The 27,943-nt window shown below is 42.7% G+C and overlaps 2 protein-coding genes across 3 annotated transcripts in view; one reads left to right on the top strand and one right to left on the bottom strand.

Moving 5' to 3' along the window:
* Positions 1–2,676: 2,676 nt before the first annotated feature.
* OXSM (3-oxoacyl-ACP synthase, mitochondrial) lies at positions 2,677–6,680 on the bottom strand. Of its 2 annotated transcripts, none has more exons than XM_056129376.1 (3): positions 6,617–6,680; positions 4,711–5,715; positions 2,677–3,120 (listed from the first exon to the last, which is right to left on the bottom strand). In XM_056129376.1, exons 2-3 carry the CDS (start codon positions 5,682–5,684, stop codon positions 2,718–2,720), a joined length of 1,377 nt encoding a protein of 458 aa, XP_055985351.1. In that variant the 5' UTR covers positions 5,685–5,715; positions 6,617–6,680; the 3' UTR covers positions 2,677–2,717. The 2 variants fall into 2 exon arrangements, with proteins under 2 accessions (XP_055985351.1, XP_055985350.1); XM_056129375.1 differs by lacking the exon at positions 6,617–6,680 and adding an exon at positions 6,302–6,422.
* Positions 6,681–15,121: 8,441 nt separating this feature from the next.
* Positions 15,122–27,943, top strand: part of NGLY1 (N-glycanase 1) — an 82,441-nt gene continuing 69,619 nt past the window's right edge. The window contains exons 1-2 of the mRNA XM_056129221.1: positions 15,122–15,309; positions 24,822–24,936. Coding sequence (XP_055985196.1) covers positions 15,176–15,309; positions 24,822–24,936 — 249 coding nt within the window. The 5' untranslated portion in view covers positions 15,122–15,175. The remainder of the gene's footprint in view (positions 15,310–24,821; positions 24,937–27,943) is intronic.

Here is a 27,943-nt window from a genome sequence, read left to right as displayed (position 1 = left end):
AAAGTCCCTGCTATAGTGCCTTTAGGTAGAGGTTGTGTGTGTGTGTTGGGGGGGTGGGAGGGGAGGACAGAAGGGGCGGGAGAGAAACTGGAAACATTGGTGGTGGGAAATGTACACTGGTGAAGGGATGGGGGTTGGAACGTTATAAGACTGAAATCCAATCATGAACAACTTTGCAATTGTGTGTCTCACTGTGATTCAATTAAAAAAATTTTTAATAATTAAAAAAAACTTGCTCTTCTCTATTTTCTCTCAAAAAAGAGGCCCACAAAAACAATAAAATAGTTCCCCCTGTTTGAACAATTACATCTGTGAAGCAACGGTGAGTTTTTGAGGTTATGAAAATGCAGTTTCAGTTATGAAGTACAGGCATCTCCCAGGCAAGAACCCAGAACTGTGCAGAAACTAATGCAAGTTAATTCCCTCATGGGACTCCTCTTACCACAGATCAACTGCCACAGCAGTTTGGCCCACACTTCTTGGCCAAACTTCTAGAAGTTTCTCAGAATGAGAATCCCACCTCTCAGTCTTGTTTTCCTCTCCTCACAGATGTTAGACTCAACAGTCTGAAGACACTTGGTACCTTCACTATTTCCTTCACAGATGTTTCCTCCAATAAATTTCCTATATAGAAAAGCCTGTCTTAAGAGATGAACTATTGGGGCTGAGACAATAGCACAGCGGATAGGGTGTTTGTCTTGCAAGAGGCTGACCCGGGTTCAATCCCTGGCATCCCATATGGTCGGTCCCCCAAGCACCGTCAGGAGTAATTCCTGAGTGCAAAGCCAGGAGTAACCCCTGAGCATTGCTGGGTATGACCCAAAAAATAAAAAAATAAAATAAATTGGCTTCTTTAAAAAAAAGAGAAAGAGATGAACTATTATCTCAAGATCTCACTTTTTCCCTTAAATATAAAGCTTCCTCATATCCCCATGGAAGAAGAGAATACTTAGGTCCAAAACTATCATAAAGTCATATACTCTTGGCCTTACAGGAACTAATTCTCAAACTTGTTGCCATTTTTTAGTATCCCAAATAAACATACATCTGCAACCATATTATATATGTGTATATAATAGATACTTGTGCAACATGTATTCTTTAATAGTGAAATAGCAAAATGTTATAAGCTGAATAGTAATTTGTGGGAGACAAAAGGGGGATAAATAGGAAAAACATTTATAAAGGGGTATAAAGGGGGTTGTTCCTGAGCAGGCCAATCTGGAGCCTAATACTGAAGCTCTAGTTCTCAGGAAACCGTAGAAAGAAATATACAACACCCTAGATATCCCTGAGTAATCAAATTTAATTACCAACTCCTGACCTTCATTGAATACTGCCTCTAGGGAACTCAGCACCTCTTTCCACAAAGGAATAAATAAGATCTCTTAGCTTTTCCCTGTGGCAGAAAAGTAGAGAACGATCAACATTTCTTGCAACATGTTGGAAGCAAACACAGAAACTCTCCCCCAGCTGCAAGTTAGAAGTAGGTAAAGGCAATGTAGTTAAGTCAACAATCCCTTTACTCCATTTTCCAAAGCAAAAAGACTGAGAAATACCAAGGCAGGCCAGGAAGATGATGCAAATGGCAGGAGACACTTGCTCTGCGTGCAGGGCGCCTCTGATTCTCAGCACCAGCCGGTTCCCAAGTATTGCTAGGAATGACCTTCAGCACCACTCAGGGGAGAGGTCCAAAATATCACTGGGTGTGGCCAAAAATAAATACCAAGCCCATTTTACCTCCTTCTCTCAAAAAATCTGAAGGCTTCAGAGTTAAGGTTAATTTCACTAATTTCCCAAATCACAGTATGGAGAATACAAAGAAAAGAAAGCTAGCAAAGTACGGAATAAATAAGCCATTGGTATCTGACTTCTGTATTCAGAGAAAGCTAATCAATAATGCAAACTTCAGCCAGAGTGCTAATACAGCAGGTAGGGCACTGGCCTTGCATGTGGCTGACATGTATTCAATAGTCAGGACCCCATATGATTCTCTGAGCACTGCCAGTGACGATACCTCAGTGTGGAGCCAGGAGTAAGCCCTGAGAGTAGCCATTATGTCCAAAAATAAAATTAAATTAAGAATAATGCAAACGTCCAGTAAAATTTGCATTCCTTTACAATATACAACATGGGTCTACTGTGCTGGCAATTGTACACTTCAGGAACCTTACTCAAGACTGAGAAGCTCCACACCAAATGCTTATAAAATAAGTAAGTGTAAGTGAAATGTCACAGTTACCTGATCTAGAGTATTAGGAAAGTAGTTACTAGTGGTTCTCATATAGGGTTTAGTCTGTGCCCTAAGAAGCATGGTCAAGAGACATTTTTCATTTGACAGAACTGAGGAGGAGGATGCTTCTGGAACACAGTGAGTAGAGCTTAGGGTTAGCATCCTACCACAATTAAAACAGATCCTCTTCTCACCACAAAATATTACTCTGGCCCAAATTATCAAGAGTGCAAAAGCTGAGAGAGCCTGACAAGTAAGAAAGGAACTGGACCAAGGAGAGACTTTTTAAATCTCTGAAGCTGAGCACATGCTTCAGTCCCAGCAGTGCACAGTCCTCCAAGTAGCACCATACTTCTGAGTACAGCCATATGGCTAAGTGTGTCCCCAAAACACAAACCAAAAAAGGTATTTGACTACTAACACAGAAGCATTTAAATTCATACTAACATTTAAAAAAAAAATGTTTAATCACAAATGCTTTGTCCTACATGCCAGCAATACAAAGTGTTGCATTAGTACCACCAAAACCAAAGGAATTGGTGAGTCCAATACATCTTTTTTCAGCTTTCCAATCCTGTGACTTTAGTGGAATATAATTGAGATCAAATTCTGGTTCTGTACAATCCAGGTTTAGGGTAGGTGGCAGTTTTTGATAAAAACAAGCCAGTGCAGTGAACGCTGCCTCCGCCGCCCCTGCAGCTCCCAGCAGATGTCCTGTGGCTCCCTTGGTTGAGGAAACTGCGAGGGCGCGTGCGTGGTCCTTGAAAAGATGCTTGATGGCTTTGTTTTCAGCAGCATCGCCCAACGGGGTGGAAGTAGCGTGTGCGTTGACATAGGTTATCTCTTCAGGGTGCACACCCGCATCTTTTACAGCAGCAGCCATACACCTAATAAAATAAGAAAACTTGTTTAAGAGAAGTTTCATTTTAATGGAGGTTCATTATCTATATGAAAGAATTGGCCAAATACGCTCTATGAGAAAGACTCCTTTGCTCTAAGATCAAAACTACATCTTTGATTACTAGATGAACTAAAATGCTATCTGCATGAGAGAATGTCACCCCTGGTACCAAAGAATTAGTTATCACCATGAAATAAGTACACAGTCTAGAGGTTTTATAATCCCTATTATAAGTATTTTCATTGATTTGAACTGATCTTCGGGGCTGGAGAGATAGCACAGTGGGTAGGGCATTTGCCTTGCATGTGGCTGACCCGGGTTCGATTCCCAGCATCCCATATGGTCCCCTGAGCACCGCTAGGAGTGACTCCTGAGTGCAGAACCAGGAGTGGCCCCTGTGCAATGCCAGGTGTGACCCAAAAATAAAAAGAAAAAAAAAACTGATCTTCTACCATCATTGTCACTGTCCTCCTGTTGTTCATCGATTTGCTCAAGCGGGCCCAATAACGTCTCCATTTTGAGACTTGTTACTGTGTTTGGCATATCAAATACGTCACGGGGAGCTTTACCGTGCAGGCAAGAAACTCTCAGTAGCTTGCCGGGCTCTCCGAGAGGGGCAGAGGAATCAAACCCGGCTCGGCTGGGCTGGCTGCATGAAGGCAAACGCCCTACCGCTGAGCTATCGCTCCAGCCCATGCAGGGAAAAAATCATATTGATACAGCCAAGAATATTTCTTCTAGGAACTCAAAAAAATTTTGTTTCTTTTTAGTCTTTTTGTGTTTTGAACTACACCACCTCTGGCAATGTTCGGGGGTTACTTCTGACTCAGTGCTGGGAGCAAAGGTGTTCAGAGGACCAGAAGGTGACAGGGATCAATTTCAGGACTCCTGCACTTTACAAAGCACGCACTCCAGCTCTTTGAACTATCTCCCCAGCCCTTAAAGGGAGATTTTTTTGTTGCTGTTTATTTTTGGTGTTTTTTTTTTTCTTTTTGGTGTGTGTGTGTGTGTGTGTGAGTGTGTGTGTGTGTGTGTAAAGATTTTAAATCTATGCTTTGATGTTTCTTTCACAGTTAAATGTGAACCTTTACATTTTCCTCAAAAATTAAAAAATGTGTCTACTGTAACTATGCATAAACAACAGGGGAGATGTTCTAAGACACTCGTCATTATCAGTGAATTCTACAAGGCCCTTCAGAGTCTTGATAAATAGAACAACGTAACTAAGCATGAGAAGAGAAGATGCCATCAAGAAGATGGCTGGATAAAGATGTTTTATACATATGAACTCTCAAGCTCATGAAAACTGTCATGGTTACAAGAGAAAAGATAAAAGGTGGGAGGAATAAATGTGTCCTTCTGCAGATGGGCATGTTGAGAATTATACACATAGAAAAGGATGAAGCTGAACCCTTAGATACCATAAGACTGTAAACCAATAATAAGACAATTTAGAGGGGAAAAAATACTGACTAAAATGGAAAAGAAATTCTACTCAACAAGGTCAGATATGATGATATTGCCTGATCTGAGACTCCAATAATGTTGTTACTTGAAGGAAACAAGTAGTCTTTACCTTAAGGCACCTTCTCCTTCAGGATCAGGGGCGGTTATGTGACCAGCATCTCCTGAAAGTCCATAACCCAAAACTTCCGCATAGATCCGAGCCCCTCTTTGAACTGCATGTTCATACTCTTCCAGCACCAGCACAGCTGCGCCTTCTCCCATGACGAAACCATCTCTTTTGGGGTGAAAGGGTCTGCACGCCAACTTAGGATCCGAGTTTGTGCTTAGCGCCCGGGCTCTAGCAAACCCCGCAAGAGATAAGGGACTAATGCAGGAGTCTGTGCCTCCAGCCACCATCACATCAGCATCACCTTGGGCTATAAATCTAAATGAATCGCCCACAGCATGAGCGCCGGTGGTGCAGGCTGTGGATACTGCGTGATTGGGGCCCCTGAGTTTGTATCGGATGCTGACTTGGCCTGCTGCCATATTGATGAGAATTTTAGGGACGAAGAAGGGGCTGATCTTATTGTAACCTTTTGTCTGAAACATCAAGGCAGTTTCGGAAACCACTTCAAGAGGAACCATTCCCATGCCAATCGCAACACCAGTAGCCGCTTGATCTGCTTCCGATTGAGGATACCAGTTGGAGTCCTTCATGGCCAACTCTGCGGCCCCTATGGCCATAATGGTGGGAGAAGACATGACCTTGATGTCTGACTTGGACACAAAGTTTATCTCATTGAACTGACCTTCACCGCTACCTCTTGGCACAAAAGCAGCAACACTACAAGGGATATTCTTGTATTCTTCACCAATCAGTGAAACAATTCCACTTTCTCCCTGGAGAAGACGATCCCATACCAGTTGAGTTCCAACACCAAGAGGAGTTACTAAGCCAATACCTGTAATGACAACCCGTCTGCGGGATCTGGATGTTGGCACGGTTCCAAGAAACCTTTTATTGACTAACAGCTGCCATAATCTTGAATACTGGAGATGAGGGTTTGCCACCTTGAGAAAATTCTGCAAGCAGCCTGACATGGTTGAAATTCAGATGTTCAAAAACACATTCCTGTAATACACAACAGACCCAGATAGCTCTCATTGTAGTTTAAATGAAAGACCTAAGAAAACAATATTCAAGGATCATTTAGGCACTTGATATGAGCTGTTAACAAGCAGAGAAAGTGTTAACATCATTTTACTGCACACACTGCGCACATATCATCAAAATTTGTTTGGGGGCCACACCTGGACACTTCTAAGGGTGCAGGGGAGTGGGGGGAGGTGGGGTACGACACAACCATATGAGGTGCCAGGGATAAAACCCGGGTGGGTTGCAGTCAAGGCAGACTCTTTACCAGCTGTAGTATCACTCAGGCCCCCAAACCATCTGTGTGTATGTAACTTCTTCAGACTTCGGATAGTGTGAGCATACGAAAGGCTGAACTGATGACTCATCAAAATTTATACAAAAGGGGGAAAAAAAGGCCTTCCGGTGTCTGTTAATTATTGCTAGTAACGGCCTTTTCGTCTTTTCCCCCCCAGCATTAAACAGGCCTTTTTCTAGACTGCATTTCTAGGGCTAGCAGCCTATGTTCGCGGCTGGGGCAGGAGAATGTAATTCATCCTCCACGCAGGAAAGTAACCAACCTTACCGGAAACCTTCCCTGGACCTAGGGAGGCCCGTGGTAAATAAGAGACTTTCAAGGCAGGGGGAGGACGGCTCCCTTCCCCGCTCCCAGCGCCGCCAGCAGCGGGAGCCCAGTCGGGGACACTCGTCCTCCCAGTCGCGGACCAGAGAGGCCGCCGGGCAGGGGCGCGGGGCGTGGCCACTGCGTGCCCCGCCCCTAGGGCGCCGCCGCACACCGGAAGGACCCCGAGAAGAGGGGAAAGGGCCTCCGTACCCCGGATCACATTCCGACCGGAGTTTCCCAAGGAGGAGCAGAGGGAGCGGGGCTGGCCGGCCATACCTGTCCGGGGCCTCACGCCGGCCGCGCGGCCGCGGTCCACGAGCACGACTGTCGCGTGCGCAGGCGCAGGCGCACTCACGTCTGCACATGCGCGCGGCCCGGGCCCCGTCCCCTTGTCACCTTGGCTGAGGTCACTGGGAGGGGTGTGTGTGTGAGAGCGTGTGTGTGTGTGTGTGTGTGTGTGTGTGTGTGTGTGTAAGGGGTGAGGCTTTGGGAAATGCCGTGCAACATACTCAACATACTCCGTAAACTCAGTGTGTATGTGTGTGTGTGTGTGTAACGGATGAGGTTTAAGGAAATGCCATGAGATTTACAGTTCTCCTTAAACTGTGTGTGTAAGAATTGTGTGTGTGTAAGAGGGTGTGTGTGTGTAAGGGGTGAAGCTTTGGGAAATGCCGTGCAACATACAGCTCTCCGTAAACTCAGTGTGTGTGTGTGTGTGTGTGTGTGTAAAACGGATGAGGTTTAGGGAAATTCCATGAGATTTACAGTTCTCCTTAAACTCTGTGTGTAAGGAGTGTGTGTGTGTAAGAGGGTGTGTGTGCGTAGGGGGGAGGCTTTGGGAAATGCCATGAGACAGTTCTCCGTAAACTCAGAGTGTGTGTGTGTGTGTGTATGTATGTGTGTGTGTGGTGAGGCTTAGGAAAATGCCATGAGACTTACAGTTCTCCGTAAACTCAGAGTGTGTGTGTGTGTGTGTAGGCATGAGACTTTGGGAAATGCGGAGCACCAAATATCTCCATAAACTCTGTGTGTGTGTGCGTGTGTGTGTGTGTGTGCGTGTGTGTGTGTGTGTGTGTGTGTGTGTGTGTGTCAGGGGTGAGGCTTTGGGAAATGCAGTGCTAGGAACAGTTCTCTGTTAGCTCACCAAAAATTGCTGCTGATGCGACGTGATAGCCTTTTAGCTCATCAGATTTGGGGTGTTTTGTGGTTTGTTTGTTTGTTTTTTCGTAATTATGCTCTCAAAAGGGACACCACATAGGGGACCATGCTTGCAGTACCTGGGGGAAATCAGGCATCCTGCATGTAAAGCATATATGCACGTGGCTCTGCCCGCTGAATTACTTTCCAGTGTCTGAAGTTATTTTTAGTGGTGAATTAGAACTGGAATGTCCAACTTAAGAAAATTGGTTGACAAGCACAAAAATGTGGGAGACATAAACTGTAAAGCCTATGTGTCCAGTTCCATATCTTCTTCTGACGTTTTTAATCATAACAGCATAACTTTGACAACATACATTTGACAAAACAATGTATACCCTGATGTTCTTTTGACGAATGCTCATCCTTTAACTGTTTATACTCTCATTGGTGAGTCTTTCTCTGTGATGAAGTCATTAGGTTGTAACTAATAAAAAATAGAATAAAAGGAGGCCTCTCGCAGTTGCTCTTTGCCTTGAGCCAGATTGAGCCTTGGCCCTTGGTGCTCTTTAAAAAAAAAAAAAAAGAAAATCGGTTGAGGGAGCCTCTGAGCAAGAGTACAGCTGCTGCCTTGCACAGGGAGAGCCAAGTTCAACAGCAGGCACTATATAGTTCCCCCAATCCACAGCCAGGAGTAAGCAATCCCTAAGTATCACTGGATTTTCCCCCAAGACAAAAATCAGAAAAGAAAATGGGGTACATATGAACATTGCACTGTTACCTGCAATAATTATATAAGTGACTTACTGCAGAAGGAAATTGAAACAGTTAGATATAAAATAATCTATACCATTTTTAAAGTTTTTTTAGGATAATCTTTTTAAAAAATTATTTATATTGAATCACTGATTTACAAAGTTGTTCATGGTTGAATTTCAGTCTTATAATGTTCCAACACCCATCCCATGTGTACTTTTCCCTCCACCAGTGGTCCCTGTTTTCCTCCTGCCCTCCACCCCCTCCCACTATGGCAAGCACTTTCTCTCTCTCTCTCTCTCTCTCTCTCTTTTAGAAAGAATTTTAAGGATGTAGATTCATTGTGATATTACCTTCCTTATTTTTGCATATCCTTATTTTCAACAAGAAGTCAAGTTCTTATTTTTTAGAAAGTGTTGCAGATTCTGGGACAGATAGTCACAGCTATTCGGCTTTGATACCCAGCACTGTATACCACCCCTGAGCACCACCAGGAGTGACCCTTGAGCATAGACTCCTGAGTAAGACCTAAGCAACACAGGTGTGCCCCCTCCACACCCCTTGAGCAATATTGCAGATAGAGGAAATCTCATACCCAGTGTCTGACAAGAACAAAGATATTCATTTCTAAGTGCCTGGAAAAAGTCAGTATTAGCTCAGAACTGACTATTCTATAAGGAGAAAAATACAGCATCTTAAAATATAGCATCCTAAAAAGAAAAAAAAACAAAAAACCTGTTCTAATTCCGACTTACTATAGTTTGTTGACCATAAATTTCTCTAGGAAGGTCGTGGCAAACTCATTCTTTTCATTGGTGCCTCTTCTTTTGTCTTTGTACAATGACACTGTGTACATTGATACCTACCTGATTCCTGCTTTTTTAAAGTGTTTCATCAGGCAGCAGCGCTGGAGAAAGAATCACTTTGAGCTGTGTACAGGGTAGCTTTGAGGAATGTGAAGTGAACACAGCTGAGTTGAAGTGGAACAAAGATACCCAGGCCCAGGATTAAAGCAGTGGCAAAGGAGATATGACAGATATTGAGAAAATGTTTATTTTTTATTTTATTTTATTTACTTTTTTGCTTTTTGGGTCACATCCAGTGATGCACAGGGGTTAGTCCTGGCTCTGCACTCAGAAATTATGCCTGGTGGTGCTCGAGGGACCATCTGGGATGCTAGGAATCAAACCCAGATCGGCCACATGCAAGGGCAAACGCCCTACCCACTGTGCTATCACTCTAGCCCTCTTTATTTTTTTTAAATAGCCAAACTAATTTTGGAAAAAAAAAAATTCAGTGAATTATTTCTTTATTCTGTTACATTTAAGAATAGTGCCACCATGTGTCAAGTCTAAAGATGGTATTTTCAATATAGCTGAAATATTAAAAAAAAATTCTGGTGGGGAAAAAAATCAAACAGGAAGTTCATAGCACATTTATTACTAGAATTATTCCCTAATTGTAATGGCTAAAAAGAGATTGATTGAAGCCTCTTATTATCATCAACTTCTCTGAAAATCTGACTTTCAACTTGGAAAGTGGGAAGAAGCTGATAAGACAAACAACAGATCAAAGTCCTGTTATAAATAATATAAATATAATATAAATATGATAAATTCTTATAATAGTTTCATATCTTATGATATTCAAGCGAAACTGTAGTTACTCAAGACCTGCAATTAAAGATTGGTCTAGAGGCTGGATAGGAAGCTCAAAAAGATTGAGTGCATACTTTGCATGCAGGATGGCAAGGTTCCATCCCCAGCACTACCTCATCCCCCACACAATGCAGCAAAAATCTCCAAAAAACAAACGTCCTAGAAATTGGTGCAGAGTAATTTGGAAGAATTTACATTTCAATTGATTTTTTTTTTGAAACTACACAGTTTTTATTTGGAGGTTTTGAAGGGAAGGAGGGAGAGAAAGTGGAAAAGAGTAATCTGCTCTAGAGAGAGCTTGGGTTTTTCCGAGGGCGGAGAGAGCCCCTACATACATCCCAGCACTAGACATGAAAGCATGAAAGTACACATCTCAAGAGGGGAGATGTGGGCGACACATGTGCTCGAGCACCACATGTGCTCGGCCACGTGGGCACAAGCAGCTCATGGCCTCCTGCAGCATATGCGCCTCAATTGATTTTAAAACTCTTGAAATGATTAATTTCACAGATTGCATATCATCATGATATTAATGATATAGCATTGGTTTTCAAAATGTACTTAAAAGGCCCCCCCACAAAGGTAAATTAAAGCTATAATTTCCTAGAGGAAAACTGGATGATATTATGACCCTCTTCGCTCCACAGTCCAGCATTAATTCTAGAACACTTCTACTTCAGAGTTCTGTATATACTGGTTTTCATCCTATATTTTAATTTGAAAGAAATGTGTTCTATTTGAGGACCAGAGTGATAGTACAGCTTGTAGGGTGCTTTCTTTGCACATGGCCGACCTTGGTTCAATCCTCAGCATTCCATATGGTTTCTTGAACCCCACCAAGAATGATCCTTAAGCACAGAGCCAGAAGCCCTGAGCACCACTAGGAGTGGCCCCTCAAAAAACAAGTGTTCTGTTGGGCCAGAGAGATAGCCCAATGGGCTCTTTCTTGCACTTGTTGTGCATGCAGGAGGTCTAAGACATGACATGGCATGATATGGTTCCCCCAGTACCATCAGGATTACACATGAGAACTGAGCCAGGAGGCCTCCAAGTACCACAAGTACCACGTACTTCCAAGTACCAAAACAACAACAAAAGGTAAAATTTTGTTTTGAAAAAATCATAAATGTTATGTAGTATATAAAAAAACATTATTATTATACATAAATATGCTAATAGAAAAACAAATTCAAATTGAGGGGAAAATAGTTTGTGGTAGATAGCTTAGTTATAACCCAATATCCCCACCTTTGTAGTTTAGAATTATGAGTAGTGCCTGTTCAACTAGGAACCAAATTTCTCAGCATCAATCCTTTTATCTAAGTGGACTCATTCTTGCCAATGATAAGGGAGAGAAAATACCCATTATCTTTCTGGGATCATGTGATTAAGAAATAGTATTTCTTTTCTTTTCTTTTTTTCTTTTTTCGGTCAAACAACCAATTAAATGCAGAAGTTTCTGAAACTCTCTGGCAGGAGTTAGCAAATTATAAGTCAGATTTCCAACCCCCTATTTTTTTCTAAAGTCTCACTCATAACCTTGTTACACTATCTCTGAGTAATAAAACATCAAGTCTTATTTCTGCAGCACAGGGGAGAATGACTTGCAGGAGAAGGGGCTGTTCTGGTCACATTGGATGCTGCTGGACGGTTTGATTCATCTCTGGCTGCTTTCAGGAACAGTGTTGGTACTTAGCACTAGACTTCCTTACTAACATTTTACTAGAATGATTGGATAATTCTCTTAGAAGCTTATACTTTGTTACTGGGTTGTTTTATCTCATTTTCACTTGAACATTACAGGGAATGCAGTATTTTAATTGTAACTATACCAGTATCTTTATCTAGAGGCCTTGCTCCCATTTTTGTTTTTAAGAAATTTTCATTGCTAAAACAGGCTGGATTAAATTTTTTCCTTCCAGTTGGTTTACCAAATACTCTGTATCTTTGGAACTTTGAAATGGTAAATATTCATGATATATAAAGAAGCATGATACATGAACATATGATCTTAAGAACATAATGGATGTTTAGTTGTGTAGGGAAACAGGACCTAGAAGGACGATCACAATCACGATCATCCTGTTGTTCGTCAATTGTCTCAAGCAGGCACCAGTAACGTCTCCTTCTTCCTAGCCCTGAGATTTTAAGAGAGCCATTTCAATGCTCTTTCAGGATTAGGAGGATGAGACCCATCATTGTTACTGGTATTTGGCATATTGAGTATGACACGGGAAGTTTGCCAGACTCTGCCGTGTGGGCAGGATACTTTTTGTAGCCTGCCAGGTTCTCCAAAGGAAAGATATTAAGATGTCCGGGAGCTGGGTTTTACAGTCTCTGTGTCTTGGCCGTTGATGGGACCAACCTGGCTCTGTCGGCAGCTGGGGGGTGTGACGCCTACCTACTGGAAGATGGGGGGTCTGGTTGGAGAAGGCCCAGTCCCAATCCGAGTAGGCTTGGAGACCTCAGCCCCGGGACCCGCATGCCTGGGTTCCTCTGCCAGTTCTTTCATGCATGAGGCCCGTCCGGACGTGTGGAGAGTGGTCCCAGCATGGCCGTGGCTGGCTCCGGAGGTCCTCAGCTGCTGGGGCTCTGCTCGGGGTGGGGTGGGGGAGTAGGGAAACTCAATCCTCCCCCCTCCAAGGCGCCCCAATGATGACAGCCAGGCGCGGGGACAGGAGACTCTGAACATATGAACATATGATCTTAAGAACATAATGGATGTTTAGTTGTGTAGGGAAATGGGACCTAGAAGGACATGCCAGACATAACTGCATGTAATTGTGTATGACTGTTCTTCGGTTCTTTTTTCTATTTCCTATTCACATGTTAACTTCCAAAAAAAATAATATTTTAAAAACCTGGAAAAAAATAAAGTCTCACTGAGGAATCAGGAAGATAGTTAAAGTGGTAGAGTACATGTCTAGCTATCTGAAGACCGAAATGTGAACTCCAAATTGTAAGGTCCCCTGAGCATCTCTGGGTATATCCTTGGTGCCCCATAAAGCACTGAAGTATTAGGCCCATACCACTAGGCCAAACTATGCCAGACTGAATTCAGGTTCTCCAGCCAGCAGAATCTTAATCCATCTTCTGCCTCACTCTGCCCTTGTTGGGTGTGGCTTCTATTTTAAAAAGAAGTGAATACTTAATATGACATTAGATAACGAAAAATCAGTTTTTTTCTTACATTGTATGTGTCAGGCAGTATTTTAGATACTGGGGATAGAGTAGGTGAGTGAGGAGAAGGAAGAGAAAAAGGAAGTACTAGATGCCAGACTCTGGGAGGCCATGTAGTGCTGGGATCAAACCCAGGTCTCAGGCATGCAATGCATGTACTCCAACCTTTGCGGTATCTTACTGGCTATAAGAAAGTGTCATTGAAACCATACCTACTCACTTAAAAATACTTTCAATGAAATTACAAATTCAGAGGCAGAGTTAAAAAGCTGGACAAATTCTTCCAAACATACTACATACTGGAAAATACATCTCACAAGTATCTAGGCAGATTAATGGTGATTGAAGTGGATGGCATAGCTCAGGATTTTGCTGAGAACTTGAAAAAAAGTTCAGATATTAAAATCAAACAAAGATAAAACATCAAAAGCATTTAAAGAGCTACTTAGAGAAATAAAAATCACATGTTCAGAACACAAGGCCAAGAGAAAAGAAATATTTCTTAGCAAGGGATATTCAAAGGGCTGAGTTCATGCCTTATATGCTGAAGTCCTGGTTCTTTTCTTGGCATCATGGGGTCCCCCATCACCTCTGAGGGGAGACCCTTAGTACCATACCAAGAGTAGCACTCAGTACCTCAGAATGTTTTCCAGAAACCAAAAAAAAAAAAGGAAGAAAGAAAAATATGTGTTAAAGTGGAGAAAAGAATTTCTGCAAAGGAAGCCGATGTTAAAGTGCACTTCAAGGGCAGAGTGAAGCAGAAGATGGATAAGCTTCATCTTGTAAAAGGAATCAAGGATGCTGATAGCATCGTCTACCTGCAAAACAGTCACAAAATAATGCATGCCCTTACTATGCAGGATGCACTTTTTTTCCCCCTTCCTTGTTCTCCTCATTCTATTTTTGTTCTTGTGTGTTTTGTGCTGATGACAACACAAACTGAATTCTCGGCCCACTAATATAAGTCCAGGCTGGAGCGATAGCACAGCAGTAGGGTGTTCTCCTTACAAGCGGCCAACATGGCCGACCGGAGTTCGATTCCTCCGCCCCTCTCGGAGAGCCCAGCAAGCTACCGAGAGTATTCGATATGCCAGACACAGTAACAACAAAGTCTCCAATGGAGACATTACTGGGCCCGCTCGAGCAAATCGACGATCAACGGGAGGGCATTTACCTTAATATAAGTCCAACCTTGCTGTCTTGTGAAACAAAAAGGAAAAAAAATCCAAAAAAAACAAAAAACTCACATCTTTACAAAGACAAGATTTGTATAGACCTCAGACTATTTGAGGTGGAGCTTATACAGAGACTTTCAATCATTCACTTCATTTTGCTGACAGAACCCCCACCCCCAACCCCCACCCTTTACAGCCACGCCTTTGTTTCTGCACCTGTGTGTCGCTCTTTCAGGGGATCTTTCACTCACAACCCTCTGGGAAACCACAAGCGCGGAGAACAAGGAAGGGGGCAAAAGTGCATCTTGCATCGTAAAGACATGCATTATTTTGTGACCGTTTTGCAGGTAGATGATGCTATCAGCATCCTTGATTCCTTTTCCAAGATGAATCTTAATCCATCTTCTGCCTCACTCTGCCCTTGGAAATGCGCTTTAACATCGCCTTCCTTTGCAGAAATTCTTTTCTCTACCTGCACACAAATTTTTCAATACCTAGGGTGGTCTGAGGTCACGGGGGGGGGGGGGGGGGGGGGAGGGGGGCGGGAAGCCGATCCCGTAATACCAGTGGCCTTTCCTCACCTTTGTGACTGTTCTCCCGGAGCCTCCGGCCCTTGGCCCCGCCCCTCGAGCCGAAGCTCCACCCCCGGACCTGCAAGCCCCGCCCCCTAACCCCGGAACCCCGTCGGGCTCCCGGACTGGCACCGCCTGGGTCAGCACCAGCATCCCGGGTGCGGACGACGACCGGGCGCCCCAGCTCCTGTGATCGGAGCCCTCCCCGCTGCCCCCAGCCCGTCACCGTCTCCGACCGCCCCGCAGCGCCCTGTCCCTCCGCGCCCCGGCTGCGCCGCAGAGGCGGCCGCGCGCTCGGCGCCTGCTCAGTGTGGGCCGCGGCGCGCGAGGGGCGGCGACGGCCGCGGGTGCCCGAGCATGGCGGCGGCCGCGGCGCTGGACAGCCCGTCGGGGGCCGCTTCCCCGGCCGTGGCCGAGCTCTGCCAGAACCCCCCGGAGACCTTCCTGGAGGCCTCCAAGTTGTTGCTCACCTACGCGGACAACATCCTCAGGTACGGGACTGCGGGGTGGTCCGGCGGCCGGGGCGCGGCTTCCTGCCCCGCCGGGATTGGCGGAGCGGGGTGGCAGGAGGCCGGCGAATGTACACCCGGCGCCGGCCCTTGGGGGACAGTGGGGCGAAGGGGCAGGTCCCTGAGCCTCAGCCCCGCATCGACTCGGGGTCTCGAGGTCACCGAGACCCTCCCCTGCTGCCCCTCCCCGCCCCGATCCCGCCCGAGAAGAGGAAGTTTCTTTGCACTTTGGACTTGGTACCAGATGTTGGGGTGCACCAGGCTGAGCTGGAGGTGCTGGGGATCCAACCGGGGGGTGGTGGTGGGAGAGGGGTGGGCGTGCCCCCCGACCCTGGCTTCTGCTCTAAAAAACGAGCCGAGCTGCGTGTCTGTCTCTCCGCCTGGACTGGACCGAACGGGCCCTCGCCTGGCCACGTTCTTCATCTGACCGGCACGTTTTCGTCCCTGGCCGGATTTGGACGTCCCACCACGAAACCCAGCTACCACTGGAGCGGTGGAGTCTATTCATTTCGGTTTCCATCTTTCCTCCTTTTTTTTTGGCCCACCTTTCTCCGCCGATTGAAGTTTTGAGCATGCAACTTTAAAGCTCGTTTTCATGTTCGTCTCTGTATTGTTGTTTTTTTTTCCCCTCTTCCCAGTAGCACCTTTAATTCAATCACCGTTAGTAAAGATAGTGCAACGAGTAAGGTACTCATTACGTGCACGCAGCTGACCCTGGTTTGATCCCCAACACCACGTCGGGTCCTATGAGCCCCATCAGGAGTGATCCCTGAGTACAGAGACCAGAGTAAGCCCTGAGCACAGCCCAAGGTGTGCCCCCGGAACAAATGAATAAAAAGTAAAGGTAGTGGGTCCAGAACGATAGTACAGTCAGTAGGGCGTTTGCTTTGCACAGGGCCCACCCGGGTTTAATCCCTGCCATCCCATTTCGTCCCCCAAGCACCGCCAGGAGTAATTCCTGAGTGCAGAGCCAGAAGTAACCCCAGAGTATAGCTGGTTGTGACCCCAAAAGCAAAAAACAAAATGGTAGTAACCTTGGATTACCTGTTCTGTTCTCTGCAAGTGAAAAAGTTCTTCTGGGAGTCTAAAATCTTGCTGACTTGGAGAGTTGGGAGGTTTACGATTATCCAGTTTGAGTCACTTTCCCCACCTCAACTCTTTAGATGAAAATGGTGTGCTTCTGATATGATGGGACTTGGGGTGAAATGGGGTGGAGGTTAAAGCAACTCCAGGTGCTGGCTTCTAAAGTAGTGATAGCCTCATTTATCCAGTGACCAAGATCTTGGAGAGTCTCTGTGTCCCTCTCAGTACACCTCTTCCTCTCCCCAGCAACCCCCCTCCCCTCCCCATCATCATTAGTCTAATTCCTTTCAGCCTCAAGGTTACAGATTGCCTGTGACCCAATTTGAGTGACTTGGATACACCGGCAGTATTCAAACACATGGCCATTTCAGTGTTGTTTGTGGAAGGAAAGTTAATGATTGTAAAAGTTGAAAGGGGGGGAAAAAAGTTCTGATTCTTCGTTGTGTTCTGATGGCTATGAAATGTAGAGTGTGCTCACCACACACAATTGTGACCTAGCTGGGAACTGCCGCCCTCCTCTGTGCTAGCCTGTCCAGCCACCTTGTGTACTTTGGGAGTTCTCACCATTCTCCTCTCCCATGAGGGTGCTCCGGGGACTCTGCATGAGTGAGTGAGCTCACAGGCTGAGTTCTTCAGAACCTCCACTCTACTTAAATCCCACCATTGAGAAAAGAGAGGTGCTTTGTCATGGAAAGTCACTTTTGCTTTCAGTCTTGAGCCTTTTCAACCCAAAATGCTGAGGGGGGAAAAATTATGCTACTTTGAGCATGAAAATTCTTTGCATTCAAACCATGACTTGGCATCTTAAGTGTCATTGTGAATAGTTTAACCAAACTCAGAAGAAATTGACATGCTGTCAGTGCATGTTAGTTTAAAAGGCCCTGTATTGTGATCTTTAAAAGGTTTTGTCAAAAGGCAGCTGAGGAGACTGGAACTCAGAGATCTGAAACTCCCCTTTTTCGGTTTGTATTAAGTAACAATACTAGTCCTTGGCTTTATAGTCTTATCTTAGAATTCAAGCCTGAATCCTCTCTTGAACATAGCTCTTGCTAGTTCTTTGTTTCTCTGCTTACCTGTTTCCACTCTGGAGAAGACAGTGTTCTCTATTGAACACATCCTTCTCTCTTTTCTCTAACAAAATATGTTCCAATAAAAATTATTTTTCTGGGCCAGAGTGATAATACAGCGTGTAGAGCCATTTGCCTCGCATGCGACCAGCCTGGGTTCAATTCCTGGCATCCCATATGGCTCCCTGAATCCTGCCACGTGTGAACCCTGAGCCGAGAGCCAGAATTAAGTCCTTGAGTACTGTGACCCCATTCCACCTCACAACTTCCCCCTCCCCCCAAAAAAGAAAAGAATTGAAACTCAGGTTTGGGGAGTAGAAGACACCTTTTCTTTTGGGGGGGAGGGGAGAGAGGGGAGAGGTATAGCTGTCATTGCTTGCGGACTGTCCCAGTGTAAGACTCAGAGTGAGATCATCCTGATGATCCTTGCAGTGCTCAGGAATTGATCCCAGGGCTCCCATAGGCAAAGCCTGTGGTCCAGCACTTTGAGCTATTTCTGAGGACCAAAACCACTCTTCCCTGCCAATAATGATTCACTCACCTCTTTTTTTTCCCTTTATTTTATTTTATTTTTTTTACAGTTGTAGATTTACCATTTTTTGTGCTTTGGTTTCAATTATACAATGATCAGATACCCATCCCTCCACCAGTGCCCATTTTCCACCACCATGGATAATATCCCTCCCACCCCCATCCCCCCATCCCCCCTGTCTCTGTGGCAGGGCAATCCCCTGTGTTCTCTCTCTCCTTTTGGGTGTTGTGGTCTGCAAAAGAGGCATTGAGTGGCAAACATGTTCAGTCCATAGTCTACTTTCGACATGCATCTCCCCTCCTGGGAGGATCCTCCAAACATCCTTTATTTGGTGCTCCCTTCTCTATCTGAACTGCGCTTTCCTCTAGGATACCCGGCTGGCCTCTAAGTTATGGAGTAATCCTCCTGGTGCTGATCTCAGCTATTCTTGGGTATTAATCTCATACTTTGTTACTTTATATCCCCCAAATGAATGCAATCTTTCTATGTCTATCCCTCTCTTTCTGACTCATTTCGCTTAGCATGATACTTTCCATATTGTACCACTTGTATGTAAATTTCATGACTTCATCTTTTCTAAGAGCTACATAGTACTCCATTGTGTAGATGTACCAAAGTTTCTTTAACCAGTCATCTGTTCTTGGGCATTCAGGTTTCTTCCAGTTTCTGGCTGTTTTAAAGAGTGCTGCAATGAACAAACAAGTGCAGATGTCACTTCGACTATACATTTTTGCCTCTCTGGGATATATTCCCAGGAGTGGTATTGCTGGGTCAAATGGGAGCTCAATTTCTAATTTTTTGAGAACTGTCCATACTGTTTTCCAGAAGGGCTGAACCAGTCGACATTCCCACCAACAATGAAGGAGTGTCCCTTTCTCGCCACATCCACGCCAGCATCGGTTGCTTTTGTTCTTTTGAATGTGGGCCAGTCTCTGAGGTGTGAGATGGTATCTCATTGTGGTTTTGATCTGCATCTCCCTGATGATTAATGATGTAGAGCATTTTCTCATGTGCTTTTTTGCCATTCGGATTTCTTCTTTGAGAAAGTTTCTGTTCATTTCATTGCCCCATTTTTGGATGGGGTTGGATGTTTTCTTCTTGTGGAGTTTAACCAGTATTTTGTATATCCTGGATATCAACCCCTTGTCAGATGTGTATGTGGTGAATATCCTTTCCCATTCTGTAGACTGTCTTTGTATTTTGGTCACTGTTTCTTTGGAGGTGCAGAAGCTTCTTAGTTTAAGATAGTCCCATTTATCTATCTCTGTTTTCACTTGCTCAGCCAGTGGTGTGGCATCTTTGAAGATACCATTAGCTTCAATGTCATGGAGGGTTTTGCCAACTTTATCTTCAATGTTCCTTATGGTTTCTGGTCTGATGTTGAGGTCTTTAATCCATTTTGATCTTACTTTTGTACATGGTGATTCACTCACCTCTTTAACAGAAAGCTCCACATCTCTTGGATTCTTAGCCATGCTACTTCTTCTAACTTGATAATAGAGAAAACCCAAAGTTTGCTGTTTTCTAGAATGTATCAGCTTAAAGATCAAAACTGTGAAAAGCGAGACATTTTGGAATCCCTTGCTCCTGTCTCTAGGTCTGACGTAGTATTTTGTAGAAAGTGTTAAAATGAGATAGGTTGAGATAGTTTTCAGATTTCACTTTTAGGTGATGTTTATTCTATTTCCTAAGAAACTATAGAATAAAATCTGTGCTAATTTTCTTTTTTTTTTTAATTTTAATTAGTGAGACACCATAAGGTACAGTTGTATACTTGCAAAGTTTGTGCTTGGGTTTCAATTATGTGCTAATTTTCATGTACAATATACCATGGGAGTTGGACTTTTTTTTTAAACTTTTTTTTTATCAAGTGACTTTAGTCAAAGATGATTCTTTTCAGTAATATCTGCATTTTCAATGATTGCTAGTCATATGAATTTTGTAGATTATTTCTTATTTTCTGTATTTCATTTTTAAAATGGTGCAGAGAACATCTGTTTGGCTTGATAGACAAGATTGTTGTAGTTTCTAGACCCAATTTGGATGAGTTTCATGTGGAATAATGATAGTAAGACTTAGGTTCCATTTGTAAACTATTTTGGCAATTGTGAGAATAAATGTGTGTAGAATGGTGAGCAAAGTAAGCAGGAACTGGCAGTTTCTTTTTTTGTTTGTGTTGGGGCCACACCTAGCAGTATTCAGGGGTTACTCTTAGTTCTGCACTCAGGATTACTCCTTGTGCTGCTCAGTAGACCACTTGGGATTGGCCACATGCAAAGGAAGTGCCCTACCTCTGTACTACCTCTCCGTCCCAGGAACTGGCAATTCTTGATCACAAAACAAATGGAAGTAGTTAGAAGACAAACTGTGAAAAGACAAAATAACTGAAAATAATTTCAGCTTTCTAATCCAATATTGACACCTGAAGAAATTGAGAATATTTAGGATTGATGAGTTTGGTGGCAGCTTATGTGATGAAGGATATTTTAGCTTTGTAATCAGACAGTGATATGAATCCCAGTCAATTATTTACTAAGACTGTGATTATAAGCCATTGATGATTCCATGTCACTGTCACTGTCCTCTTGTTGGTCATCGATTTGCTCAAGCGGGCCCAGTAACATCTCCATTGTGACACTTGTTACTGTGTTTGGCATATCGAATACGTCACAGGTAGCTTGCCAGGCTTTGCCATGCGGGTGAGATACTCTCGGTAGCTTGCCAGGCTCTCCGAGAGGACCAGAGGAATCAAACCTGGGTCAGCCAGGTCAGATGATTCCTTGTAAGACCTGCTAAATCATGTGGTCTGGCCCTGTTACACGCAGCTGTGCTTCCTATCCGCTGTCCTTCGACCTGTATTGTCTGAATGGCCCTTGGCAGAAGAAGGTTCCCCATCTCTGTTCTAGGCTTTATTTTCCTCATTTATTTTTTGGACTATACTTGGTGGTGCTCAGGGCTTCCTCCTGCTTCTGTGCTGAGGAATCACTCTTCGCAGTGCTTGGGGGAACATGTGGGCTGCTTGTAAGGCAGGCTGTCTGCCTGCTCCTCTCTGCCCTTCCCACTGTACTATCTCTTCAGCCCCCTAATTTCCATATTTTTTAGAAGCAGAGAAAATCGAATTGCCAGAGACAGACACAGATAAAGATCTGGAGTTGTTGCTGGTAATGTCTCCTTACTGTTATTCAGTTTTACTTATTAAACCAGCTACATTAACTGTACAAGTTTTCTTTGCTTCCTCTTACAGATGGAGCCAGAGATGGTTCCCATATGGTTCTAAAGGCAGATAGATGGTTTTGAAAATATATGTTTATCTCAAAATAACAGATTTTCAGAAGAACTAGGAAAACAATTTTATGATCTGCAAACCAACTTTTGTGATTAGTAATAAAAATAAAAGATTATAGGATGCCCCCATGTAAATTTTCATTTGTGTGAACCTGGGATTATGTATTCTAAAGAGAACGAGAACTAGTAAGCTTATATATTTACTTCTTGGCATTTTCTGAAGTTTTTAAATTAAGTATTTAAATTTTCTTTTCCTGACATGCTGTATGATCAGTGTGAGGCCTTCTTTCAAAATAGAAAACATGACTCTTATTTTTAAAATCATCTCCCTAAAAACAGGCTAATTTCCTATAAATTAAGAAATTTTATATATAATTTGGGGTAAGACAACTAGGAAGACACCAAAATGTTATAGTTGAGTGTGAGGAACAGAAAATTTTGTTGCCCTTTTAAGACACCATTTTTCAATATCATCACAAAATAGTCCTGTCCTGACCTCCCAAAATCTCAAGCAAAGATGCAAAAGAATTACTAACATAAACAAATAAGGTAAAAATTACAAGATGTAGTATAATTAATGGCAAGCAGAGGTAAAAGAAAGAATATTGAAAAGATTATTTTAAAAATATTTTTAATTTAATAAAAGATGATGATCATGCGAATAAAGGGATACTTTAGACAGCAGGTAAAGAGAAAAGTGTTTGTGTGGCACTATTCCAAGGACAGGAAATGGAATCTGATGGATTTGAAATTCAATGACCCTTTGGCCATGTTCTTCAGTCTTTGAGGGCTTCCAGGGACTCTTTTGGCATCACTTGAGATTGTGACTGTTGTGCTCACCATATTTTATAAAGAAGAAAATGGGTTTGGAAGCTGAACTGAACTGCCATTGCCCAACCCTATGTGCAATAAACTATGGTGAGAAAAAGATACGGATAATATGTGAAGTTCTTAGATGTCATAATTAGAAAATTGCTCACTAGAAATTACAAAGAGAAATCTAAATGAGGACTTGGAGATAGGGAGTAACACTGGGCATCTAACGCTGGGCCTCACATATGCCAAGCAAGTGCTTTACCACTGAGCTGCATCCCCAGTTAGGAAGAAAACTCTATAAACAGTACAAAGTCTGTACAGTAGTTGCTTTGAAACATGTCTGAACATGATAAATATAGAATTCATTAAGTTTCATAAGAATTTTTAAGTGGTGATGAAAGAGAAAAGAAAAATAGAAAATTAAGCTCAGTGATCATGTAAGAAATCTTGAATCTATTAGGGGAAGAAAAAAGATTTAAAAGAATTCAAGAGGTTTTGTATCAGTAGGTTATATCATCTTGGTGGTACTGATAATTTGTGGAATTATTATGAGTTGAATCCCGAGACGCTGCCTCATTTGTTTGTAACTAGCTTTGATAAGTGTAGGATTTAGTGATAGGAAGAGAGACACGTTTGTGATACAGTACAGTGTGGAAATCAGGGCTGTTAAACATTTTGCAGAGCACAGAGCAGCCCCAACTTCATCCCCATCAAAAGCCCTAAATGCCAGTAAGCACAATTGACAAACCCTGAAATACTGTGCAGAATAAAAGATACTACACATTCTTTTCTTTGTGTTTTAATTAGCTGTCATTCTCAAATCACTGAAGAACATTTTTAATATATATAATTTTTAACGTTACTGGGGCCTGCTCGAGGCAATCGACAAATAACAGGATGTTCGTGATCGTGATAATTTTTAACTAATATATATATATATATATATATATATATATATTTAACCACAGTTAGCAGTGTTCAGGCTACTTTTTCCTTTGTGATCAGGGATCGATCCTGTATGTATTCAAGGACCATATGTGGTGCCAGGGATTGACCCTGGCTTGACTATAAGCAAGGCAAAGCGCCCTATCCATTGTACTCTGGCCGCTTGTTCTTCCTTTTTTTATTTTCCATCTGTTGTGGACCTATGACTTTTGTAAAAACACAGTGAAATTTTCCTGGGAGAATTACATTACTATAAAACCTTTCCTGTACTTCAAATTAATTGGCATAGTGCTTGTAGATCAGCGCTAATCTGCACGTTTTAAGTAATACATTATAGCATTTTGGTCTCTGAATATTCTGTAGTAAACGTGTAATTTTCTAAAATTAAGATAGAGGGATTTTTTTCCTTTTTGGGGGGGGCACACCCGGCGATGCACAGGGGTTACTCCTGGCCCTGCACTCAGGAATTACCCCGGCAGTGCTTAGGGGACCATATGGGATACTGGGGATCAAACCTAGGTTGGTCACATGCAAGGCAAATGCCCTACCCGTTGTGCTATTGCTTCAGCCCCTAGAGGGATTTTGCTTTTAAAAGATTCAGTGCAGGAGAGATCAAATGGATTGGAGCACAGGCTTTGCATGCAAGAGGCCAGGGTTTGATACCTGACACCTCATGGTTCCCCCAGCACAACCAGGAGTTGCCCCTGTGCGTTGCCAGGTGTATTTCCCCCTCACTCAAAAGAACAGAAACAAGGTTCATGGAGAATTTATTACAACTTGGTGGTAAAGAATTGCTTGGTGGACAATAAAAACAAAATTTTGAAGCTTCCATAGTTTAAAATCCTCTTTCTGGTTTTGTTTTTATATTCCAGTAGTTGGAAAACATGTATAGTTAGGGCAAGATAGTTATCAATTACTGCTATTTGATTGATTGATCATAGCTAATCAAATCTTCATTTCATACTCCAATCGACCTCAGCATCCTTTTGAGGGATCCCTGACAGTTTCAGAATCCTTCTTAATAGTGTTGGTGTTTGATCTGAAACCTTATCCAAAACTGTTCTGAACATCTTTTTTTTGAGTATAATATAGTGACTGCCTTAACTTTGTCTTCTTTCTAATTTTTTTTACAGCCATTCTGATATAATCAAGGTTACTAAAATATCTTTTGTTTGTGTTGTCTTTTCCCATGTTTCCTATTGGAAATATTGATCATTGCAAAAAAACTTACTATCCTAATTATATATACACATATATATTTTTATTACCATACAGCCTATGGAAAATATATATCGCACTAGAAAACAATCATTTGGCTCTTAGAAAATGAAGTATTTATAACGGCATACATTAGTATTGTTAGAAGTGAACTTTTCTAGCTTCCTTTCTTTAGTATGGGCACATCTGGGTCTGGGAGGATAGTTCAAAGGATCAGGGGTACTTATTTGCTGGCTCAGGACCTGGGTTCCATCCCTGGCATTGCATGTCTTCCTGGCATTGCTGACAGTAGTTCTGAAAACCTCTCAAGCACCACCAGGTGTGACCCCTGAGCACTGCCAGGTTGCACTGATGATCCCCAATACTGCAGGACCCCTTGGCCACATCACATCTCAGGCCCAAGCATTGAGCCTTCTGTAGAAACCCCTGAAATCAAAATTAAAAGGGGATCTCTATTACCTTATAGCCAGTATCCGACATGAAAAGGAATGCAAAAACATTATGAAAATACCAATTGTTATATATAATCTTGTTGTTGTTGTTATCAGAAACCCTAATGATGAAAAATATAGATCCATCCGGATTGGAAATGCAGCTTTCTCTACTAGACTCTTACCTGTCAGAGGAGCTGTTGAATGTTTATTTGAAATGGGCTTTGAAGAGGTAAGTATGTAATACAAGCATATTTTTCTCCCTAGTTCATGCATAAAGTATTCATTGCAGTGTTGATTGATAATTTTTAACTAATCAGTTTTTGGGATCTGTGGTACTGGTTGTTCCTTCATTTTTCTGTACACTTTAAGTCTCAATAAATATAGTTTAAAATCAGTGTAATGTAATAGCTCTCCCACAGGGAAAATTTGTACATCACAATCCTTTAGTATAGGGAAGGCCAAATTGTGTTTTACTTTAGGGTTTTGGCAAAACCCCAATTTGTGATCCTATCTGAACACTAATAGAATCTGACCACCTACCCAGTAAGAAATGGAAAGAGTTTGATGTATAAATAGCTAAGTTTAATTACTACATGTAGAGGTTTTCTTCTTTGTGGAAGAGTCTCTGATAGTTTCCGTGTTGTGGTTAAAGGAAAAATGAACTTCCACTTGTGAATTTTATAAGTTGGCTTAATTTTACAGCACAAAGTGGTTGTTGAGGCTGGAGCAATAATACAGCAAGTTGAACATATGCCTTGCACACATCAACCCAGGTACAATCCCCAGCACCCTATATGGTCCCCTGTGTACCGCCAGGAGTGATCCTTGAGCACAGAGCCAGGAGTAAGCCCTGAGTACCACTATGTGTGGCCCAAAAGCCAAAAAGGAAGAAGAAATCATTTTCAAGATTTTGGAGGTTGGGAATAGCCATAGCTATTTATTCTTGGATGGCTACTCCCAACTCAGTGCTCAGGGTTCACTCTGGGTAGTGCTCAGGGAATCAAACAGTGCTGGGAATCATACCCACACTCCCACATGCAAAGCATGTGCTACAGCCCTTTGAACCATCTCCCAAGCTAAAGATTATCTGTCTATGCTTTGACAATTTCTGACTTACAGTAAGAAATACAGAAACTGCTAGAGAAAAATGCTAGGTTACCAACAGCATGCACTTTTCTTCCTGCCTTTCTGCTTTCTTTCAGATTGTATTCCTTGCCCTGGGGACACATTAGAGAATTAGATAAATTAAGATCCCTTTTTATTTGGAACTTGCATTCTAGCAGACCAGACACAATAAATATGAACTGTCATCCCATTGTACATCTAGTTGCTTGAGCGGGCGCCAGTAACATCTCCATTTGTCCCTGTCGCATGCTAGTGTAGCCCAGTAGCATCTGCTCGCTCCAAGAACATAAAGTGAGACTTGTTACTGGTTTTGGCATATCGAATATGCCACAGGAAGCTTGCCAGGCTCTGCCATGCCGGCCAGATACTCTCGGTAGCTTGCCGGGCTCTCCAAGAGGGACAGAGGAATTGAACCCAGGTTGGGTTCGATTCCCAGCATCCAATATGGTACCCTGGGTATGGCCCCAAAACAAAAACAGTTGTAGTGGTGGGCAATTTCATAAGATGTGTAGTTCAGGAAAGGCATCTGAGGAGAACATTTCAGCTGGGACCTGAGTAAGAAGAAGTAGTTTTGCTTAAATACAAGGATTTGCATTTGCAAAGAGCTCCTAGCAGAGTAACAGGCAGAGACATAGTGCTTTGAGGATTATGGCAAAGGCTTGAATTTTATTCTAAATGTAATGAGAAGGCATTAGAAGATTTTTATTATTTTTGTTTGTTTTTGTTTTGGGGCCATACCCCTGGTGTTCAGGGCTTACTCCTAGCTCTGTGCTTAGGGATTACTCTTGGCCGACTTGGGGGACCACGTGGGGTTCTGAGAATCAAATCTAGTGACCGCATGTAAGGAAAACACCCTCCCCACTGTACTATTGCTCTGGTCCCAGAAAGCAAGAATATTTTAGAGGTTACCCTAGCTGTTATAAAGAGAATATTCTGGTGTGGCATTAAGGGATCAAAAGAGATCATTTAGAAAGATTCAGTAGTCTCAATGAGAAGTGGAATCAGATTTTCAAAGTTCTATGTGGGTAGGACTTTTTTATTTTCTGTTTCCTATATTACTAATTTCTAGAATCGTGCCTAGGTACATTTAGGCTTTGAACATTTTCTTAATACTGATACAGTAGTGGACACAAAGGAAAAAGAGGAATCCAGGATTTTTGTTTGAAGTAAAATCTACATTTGCTTATGAGTTGCATGTGGAGTTTAAGGGAAAGAAAGGGACCAGGAATGATTAAATTTGGTTTGAGCAGCTGAGTGAGTGGTGGTAATATCGTTATTAATATTAATAGTTAATAGGGATTATAACTAATCTTAATTATTAAGAATGAGAAGTCTTGGGGAAATCAGATATAAAGGGGGAAAGTCATTGCTAATTTGGGTCATGAGTTTTGCTCAGAGATGGCTTCTGTACATTGCTCAGGTCTTGCTCCTGTGGTACTTGGTGGATCACATGGTATGTGCAAACCATGTGCACTTGCCCTCTGAATTATTTCTTCAATGGTATGAAATATTCACATACATGTGTTAAGTAGATAGATGAATATGAGTGTATAACTCAGTGACACCTTATAAAAGTATGAGTTACAAGTTATGTTACTGCTTAGAGTTCACAGACATTTAAACACAGTATTTAAAACTCTAGTGGGAAAGTTGAAACACTGATGATTCTGTTCAAGGAATGCAGATTTGGGTTAGGGATGTGGCTTAATCATTAAATACATGAGCTGCATGTGAGGTTCTGGATTTGATGCCTGGCACCTCAAAAAACTTTTTTTTTTAATTTAAAGGCAGATTTTCAAGCATTAACAGAAAAATTAGCAAAGTGACAATCAGAGACTGCTTATTTATTTTATTTTTGATTTTTGGGTCACACCCAGCGATGCTCAGGGGTTATTCCTGGCTCTGCACTCAGGAATTACTCCTGGTGGTGCTTGGGGAACCATATGGGACACCAGGGATCGAACCCAGGTCAGCCGCGTGTAAGGCAAACACCCTACCCACTGTGCTATCGCTCCAGCCCTGAGACTGCTCATTTATTATTGTTTCATGTCATAGACTCATGGGACTCAGATTTCTTTTTTAGCAAATGTTTATGAGGTAAGGAGATACTG

This window comes from Sorex fumeus, unplaced genomic scaffold (genome assembly GCF_029834395.1).
Source record: "Sorex fumeus unplaced genomic scaffold, SorFum_2.1 ptg000072l, whole genome shotgun sequence".
Classification (NCBI taxonomy): domain Eukaryota; kingdom Metazoa; phylum Chordata; class Mammalia; order Eulipotyphla; family Soricidae; genus Sorex; species Sorex fumeus.
Note: the sequence above shows the minus strand (reverse complement) of the source record. Positions and strands in the feature narration are given on the sequence as shown.

Coding starts and splice junctions, on each gene's coding strand:
- OXSM (XM_056129376.1), bottom strand. CDS start 5,684: ATGTCAGGCTGCTTGCAGAATTTTCTCAAGGTGGCAAACCCTCATCTC. Junction 3,121..4,710: donor GAAGGAGAAGGTGCCTTAAG/GTAAAGACTACT, acceptor TTATTTTATTAG/GTGTATGGCTGCTGCTGTAA.